This window comes from Babylonia areolata, chromosome 32, assembly GCF_041734735.1.
Source record: "Babylonia areolata isolate BAREFJ2019XMU chromosome 32, ASM4173473v1, whole genome shotgun sequence".
NCBI classification, from domain to species: domain Eukaryota; kingdom Metazoa; phylum Mollusca; class Gastropoda; order Neogastropoda; family Buccinidae; genus Babylonia; species Babylonia areolata.
In genome coordinates, this window is record NC_134907.1 from 12,791,415 (window position 1) to 12,798,914 (window position 7,500).

The window sequence follows — 7,500 nt, forward strand, 5'->3', positions numbered from 1 at the left end:
TGTCTGTAGGGTAAGGTGTACAGGTGTCTGTAGGGTAAAGTGTCGGTAGGGTAAGGTGTCTGTAGGGTAAGTGTCTATAGGGTAAGGTGGCTGTAGGGTAAGCTGCACAGGTGTCTGTAGGGTAAGCTGTACAGGTGTCTGTAGGGTAAGCTGTCTGTAGGGTAAGCTGTACAGGTGTCTGTAGGGTAAGGTGTCTGTAGGGTAAGCTGCACAGGTGTCTGTAGGGTAAGCTGTATAGGTGTCTGTAGGGTAAAGTGTCGGTAGGGTAAGATGCACAGGTGTCTGTAGGGTAAGTGTCTATAGGGTAAGCTGCACAGGTGTCTGTAGGGTAAGCTGCACAGGTGTCTGTAGGGTAAAGTGTCGGTAGGGTAAGATGCACAGGTGTCTGTAGGGTAAGCTGTACAGGTGTCTGTAGGGTAAGGTGTCTGTAGGGTAAGCTGCACAGGTGTCTGTAGGGTAAGGTGTACAGGTGTCTGTAGGGTAACGTGTCTGTAGGGTAAGCTGTACAGGTGTCTGTAGGGTAAGGTATCTGTAGGTTAAGCTGCACAGGTGTCGGTAGGGTAAGGTGGTCAGGTGCCTGTAGGGTAAGCTACACAGGTATTTGTAAGGTAAGGTGGACAAGCGTTTATCAGGTCCAAAGGTAGACGGGTTTATTGGGTAAGGCGGGCAGATATTTACTGGGTAAAGGACAGGTATTTACTGGGTAAGGTGGGCAGATATTCATTTAGAAAGGTGGACAGGCGTTTATTGGGTAAAGTGGACAGGTATTTATTGGGTAAAGTGGACAGGTATTTATTGGGTAAGGTGGACAGGTATTTATTGGGTAAGGTGGGCAGGTATTTATTGGGTAAGGTGGGCAGATATTCATTTAGAAAGGTGGACAGGCGTTTATTGGGTAAAGTGGACAGGTATTTATTGGGTAAAGTGGACAGGTATTTATTGGGTAAAGTGGACAGGTATTTATTGGGTAAGGTGGGCAGATATTCATTTAGAAAGGTGGACAGGTGTTTATTGGGTAAAGTGGACAGGTATTTATTGGGTAAGGTGGACAGGTATTTATTGAGTAAGGTGGACAGTGTTTGTAGGATTACCGCTATTCTTACCTCCCGTGAAGTTAAAATCAAACCTTATATGTGTAAATGAAACAATTAGACACAGAGATCGGCAAATTTTTCTCCCTTTTAAAATAGCTATAACACTGACATTGATTTGTTTTGTGTTTTTAACCTTGGCTCATTTCACGCAAGTTTACCACAGTTTCCATCATGACTCACCATGCTATGGTTTAACACTATATTCATCATGACTCACCATTTTGTGGTTTAATACTGTATCATGACTCACCAGTCTATGGTTTAACACTATATCCAACATGACTCACCATTCTATGGTTTAACACCATATCCAACATGACTCACCATTCTATGGTTTAACACTATATCCATCGTGACTCACCATTCTATGGTTTAACACTATATCCAACATGACTCACTATTCTATAATTTAACACTATATCCATCATGCTTACCATTTTATGGTTTAACATTATATCCATCACGACTCACCATTCTATGGTTTAACACTATATCCATCATGACTCACCATTCTATGGTTTAACACTATATCCTATATGACTCACCATTCTGTGGTTTAACACTATATCCAACATGACTCAACACTATATCCATCATGCTCACCGTTCAATGGTTTAACACCATATCCATCATGACTCACCATTCTATGGTTTAACACTATATCCATCATGACTCACCATTCTATGGTTTAACACTATATCCTATATGACTCACCATTCTGTGGTTTAACACTATATCCAACATGACTCAACACTATATCCATCATGCTCACCGTTCAATGGTTTAACACCATATCCATCATGACTCACCATTCTATGGTTTAACACTATATCCAGCATGACTCACCATTCTATAATTTAACACTATATCCATCATGCTCACCATTCTATGGTTTAGTTAACACTACATCCATCATGACTCACCCCCTATGGTGCACGGTGCACTGACTGCACGTGATAACCGTGGCTGTGTGCAACAGAACCAGAACCCCTTCCAGCACATGGACAAGCTGGCGGCGGAAGGAAAGCTTCCTGAGATCATCTACGATGTCCACTGAGACAGCACCCGGATGACCACGTCACTTCCGGCTGTAGGAAGAGGGGCGCCATCTTGATTCAGCCGACGTGCTTTTTTTTTTTTCCTGCTGTTCTTTTCCAGCGATTTTGGAGACTCCCTGAAGACTTGTCTGGCGTAACTCCTCCTCCTCGCTATACAATAACCAGAGATTGCTTGCTGTTTATTCCATATGCTGAACGACCATGTAAACCTGACACTGTTGTACGTGAAAGAAAATTCAGTGGCGAGAGTCCTCGTTTCCATGGCTATCTCCACACACAGGAAGATTGTAGTGGTGTCTGTAGAAATGGCAAGAAACCGGTTGGTTTTGTTGCTGTTGAAAACGTAACAATTCGTAGAATACACACTATTGCTGTAGCGCTCGATTTGTTTCCATTGCAGATATGCAAAATTTGAAGTATTAGGAGAAAATGATTATGTTACAATGGGTTTTTTGTTGTTGTTTTGTTGTTGTTGTTGTTTTGTTTCTGTAAGTTAACGTTGTTGTTGTTTTTAAAACTGATCAAGGGGTCAGCATTTTGGATGTTGATTCTGTTTTTCTACTTGTTTTTGCTTTCATAATCGATGTTTTTGCTTTCATAATCGATGTATTTGTATAATAATCATTTCATTAACTCCTCCAGTGGCACAGAGAAAAACAGTCGAAAGTGGTGTTTCAAGTCATAAAACAATATCGAAAACAATAAGCCTAAAACTGAAAAAAAAAAAGAAAAAAAAGGTATGGTTATATACCACTCTAGATAACCTGTGTGAATTTTCAGCCTCCCAGAGTTATTTCCCTTTTTCTGATGACGTAATCACTGTACGTGATACGTACTATGGCAGTCAAGGGGTTAACTCTCTCCATACGAACGGCGAAAGAGACGACGTTAACAGCGTTTCACCCCAATTACCATCATCAAAATATTGCAAGCGGAAGGCTCTTATACTGAAGAGGTGAATGTTGACAAAGAATACCACAATTCTGACGACGGAAGCTAAAGGTTGGGTCATTCAGACACCCACTGGACATCCGATGGGTCTGTGTAGAGGAGAAGAGATGACTGGCCGTACTGAGTGGGTTAAAGTAGCAGGTCGCAGTTTTCAGAGATTCAGTTGCATGTCGCTCCCGCATCCAGCAGGAAATGCCAGCGATGCATCGAACTGTTCAAACAGTCATGGTGGAAGATGAGTTGCTAAGTTAGCATGATGTGATCACACAACACACTCACTCTCCTTCACGCTTTTCACCCAACGTACCCCAGACCCCTCCACCTCCCCACTTCTCTCTCTCTCTCTCTCTCTCTCTCTCTGCTAAGTATGAAGACTTAAGATCTAAGTATTTACAGAATATTGTCAATTAAGAAATTCATAATCTGGACTTTGTGAGAGTTCCAGAAGAGAGTATTTTTGTCTTTGAAAAGTTTCTTTTCCATGCCTTTAAGCTTAGATCCCAGACCTTGAATGCAGTCCAAAATATACAAATGTAATTTTTTTTCCCTGGTTTAAATAATAATGTATCTGTCGACTGTGAACCCCCATTGAAAGGGGCTGTGGCCTATTCAATAAACTAGTGTCAGTGTCAGTGTCAGTGTCAGTCTCTCTCTCTCTCTCTCTCTCTCTCTCTCTCTCTCTCTCTCTCTCACGCACATCACATATCCCCACCACCTTCATAAACACAACCACTGTCAATTTTGCTTTGGGTAGATCTTCCGATGAGCACACATACCTATCTATCTATCTATCTATGATGAATGTTAGTCGTGTCCATTTATGACCAACAAAACGGCAGAGAAGGCAACTGCTGTCGCGAGTATTTGAGCTAGAATTTGATTATAGTGGAGAATGTCTTGCCCAAGTCACATCCCCACTCTCTCGACCAAGAGGGCGACAAGACAGCTGCCGTTGAGATGGTCCCGAAAGACCAAATAACCCTCAAGGCTGCAGCACTTAGAGACAGTGCGATCTTGCTTCCTAGTCTGAGAGTCATAGTCCTTCACAAAAAAAACTAAACTGTAAATGATTTCCAATTGCCAATATAAACAAAATAGTCTCAAAGTTTGTGGCCTTTCATGCCTTGCTCTCATGGTGACCTCAGTTTCGATACCCCTCCACTTCCGTGCTTGGGGTGAGTCCTGTCAATGTCGTCAGTGTCGGCAGATTCATGGGGGGCTGTTGTTTGAGGGACGTGGTGGCGGTCTCCACTCTGGGAGGGACGCTCACTCAGTCTGGCTCCGCGACTAAGCCATTATTGTCGTTAGTAGGGGGCTTAGTAGGTGGTGTCCTAAGTACATTAAAACAGAACAGGCACCACTGAACACCACCGAAGCGACTCAGCAGCAGTGCAGGGTCTCCTCTGGTGTGTGGCCTCCTGGCGACCTAACATCGATGGTTCCCTGTGGACTGCCGACGCTGGAACTGCGACGGACGAACCGGGTGTGGCCGTGTATGGGGGAATCTAAATGAGCGGCGTGAGAGTAATGCCACTGAAACGGTGCAGATGATGGGGCAGCCAAAAAAAAAAAAAAATTCCAATTGCAGTAGAGAAACCAATGGCCATACAGCTCTCACTAAGCTGTTGGCCCAGCTGGAGGCTTTTGTCAATCTCTGACACAAGCAGAGCGTTCAGCTTCATTTCTCGTGGTGGGTTCCAAATGTCATGCTAGGTATTAACGCTTTCGTTGCTCAATTTTATTGACTTTGAAAATATATACGGTGCATTTAACACTGAACACGCGTTTCTGTGTTTTGAGCTTCTGCGCACGAGTGGTGATTGTGTGTGGGTGGGTGTGTGTGTGCGTGCGTGTGTGGGGGGTGGGGGAGGAGGTAGGTGGGTGTAGGTGTGTATGTGGGTGCATGTATGAGGTGGGAGGGGGAAGGGAGGAATATCTCTGAGTGAGCACACGCTCACGCACGTTCAGTTGTGTGTATGTATGTCTTTGCGAATACTTGTGCACACGCGAATACACACGCATGCACGCACACACACTGCTGTTTAATGATAGAAGCGTTTTATGTAGTCAAATGGTTCTATCGCCCGCCTACAGGGCAATAAGAAAACAATAACGACAACACGCACACACACACACACACACACACACACACACACACTCACCGATGACGTCAGTATCACTGCCTGACGTCATCTTGTCAGAAAATAAGACGTCACAAGAAAGGTTGGTAAGACAACATGTGGAAGAGGGAATAAACTGGTTAGTTTTTTTTTCTTGAGGAGAAGAGAGGACTGGCCGTACTGAGTGAGTTAAAGTAAAGGTTGGGAGGTCACTGAGAAGACTGGATCCAAGGTTAAAATGTTCAGGGTTCAACACAGGAAAGCGGGACGCAATCCGCTCCACTCCTTCTGCCGTTTTTATCTTCCACGACTGAAGTCAGGTATACCTATCAATGCAGACATACCATTCACACGTGGGTAAGAACGATGACGTCAGTCACTGCTTGACGTCATCTTGTCAGGAAATAAGACGTCACAAAAAAGGGTTAGGTAAGACAACATACAGGAGATTGAATGAATTGATGGATTATTTGATTAATTGATTTCTTTTAAAGTGTGGAGGTCATTCAGCAGATTGGGACAGAGGTAAAAATGTTAACAGTCCATTGTGTCTAATGTTCGGCACTGAAAGCCGGGCCAAGTCCTGTCCTTCCGCCGTTTTCATCTTCCACGACTGAAGTCAGGTATACCTATCTTATCTGTCCAAATAACCATTCACACCTGGGTGGAGTGAGGAAAAGTGGAGAAGAGTGTCTTTCCTCAAGACACGACGCCATGCCGAAAAGATAGGGCCTTGAACACTGATCAAGGGAGCTAATTAAAAAAACAAAGTAAGAGAGACAGTGAGAGCTTTTTTTTCTCTTTCTTTCTCTCTTTTCTTTTATTCTCCTTTTCTTCCTGGTCGGTATGCACAGGCAACAGAGAACTGGAGGAGAAATTTCGAGGAAGCCAAAAACACAAAAACAAAAAACACAAAAAAACTAATACAGTACACCGTGAGGGTGTGGGTTCGAATCCCGCTCTCGCCCTTTCTCCTAAGTTTGACTGGAAAATCAAACTGAGCATCTAGTCTTTCGGATGAGACGATAAACCGAGGTCCCGTGTGCAGCACGCACTTGGCGCACTGAAAAAGAACCCATGGCAACGAGAGTGTTGTCCTCTGGCGAAATTACGTAAAATGAAATCCACTTTCATAGGTACACAAATATGTAAGCATGCACTCAAGGCCTGACTAAGCGCGTTGGGTTATGCTGCTGGTCAGGCATCTGCTCAACAGATGTGGTGTAGCGTGTATGGATTTGTCCGAACGCAGTGACGCCTCCTTGAGAAACTGAAACTGAATCAGCTAATGATTAACACACACACACACACACACACACACACACACACACACACACAATCGCCATACTTAATATCACTTAAAGTGGAAGGTGTTAAACTGAAGACTACTACTACTACACTCGCCACACGTGTACACTGAGAAGCTCAAAGCAAACAAACAAACACGTGTTCACTGTCGAATATACCGTATTTATTTCAAAGAAAACAAAATTGTACAGTGAGAGCTTTAGTAGGCTACTTGACCAAGTTCGGAAAGCCAGAACTGGTGTTAAGCTAATGCAATACAAAACAGCGAACGTGGCATTGGCAGAAACGGTGTTAACAGGCCAAACTCTACCACTGGCTAGTTTATACCCCTGGGTAGTCTAGGCAACTAACACCCAGGCTTAAAACTAGCCCAAGCAAGGCCATGCCATACCCCTCCTGGCCAGAATCCCCTGTGTACACTTCGATCACCCAACCAACCTGCATCACATTTTTGTCTATAATAATAACAATAGTATTAGTAATAGTAGTCGTAACAATAAGAACAACAATGATAATAATAATAATAATAATGGATATATATATATATATAACCTCCCAAGGAATGACACTTTACTCCGATTTTCCTCACTCCATCAAGGTGTGAATGGTTATTTGGAGAGATAAGATAGGTATACCTGACTTCAGTCATGGAAGAAGAAAACGGCGGAAGTAAAGGACTTGGCCCGGCCTTCCTGTGCTGAACATTAGACACAATGGACCGTTGACCTTTTTACCTCTGTCCCAATCTGCTGAATGACCTCCACGCTTTAAAAGAAATCAATTAATCAAATAATCCATCGGTTCATTCAGTCTCCTGCATGTTGTCTTACCTAACCTTTTTTTTTGTGACGTCTTATTTCCTGACAAGATGACGTCAAGCAGTGACTGACGTCATCGTTCTTTTTTTCTCTCTTTTTTCTCTCTGCACTGTGTTTCAAAACACGTTTTTTGTTTTGTTTTCTGTTTTTC

The 7,500-nt window shown here is 43.3% G+C and overlaps 1 protein-coding gene across 1 annotated transcript in view; it reads left to right on the plus strand.

Annotated features, from left to right (window-relative positions):
- Positions 1-4,882, plus strand: part of LOC143276548 (arsenite methyltransferase-like) — a 16,230-nt gene extending 11,348 nt beyond the window's left edge. The window contains exon 10 of the mRNA XM_076581112.1: positions 2,074-4,882. Within this exon, the coding sequence (XP_076437227.1) occupies positions 2,074-2,151 (78 nt within the window). The 3' untranslated portion in view covers positions 2,152-4,882. The remainder of the gene's footprint in view (positions 1-2,073) is intronic.
- The last annotated feature ends 2,618 nt before the right edge of the window (positions 4,883-7,500 follow it).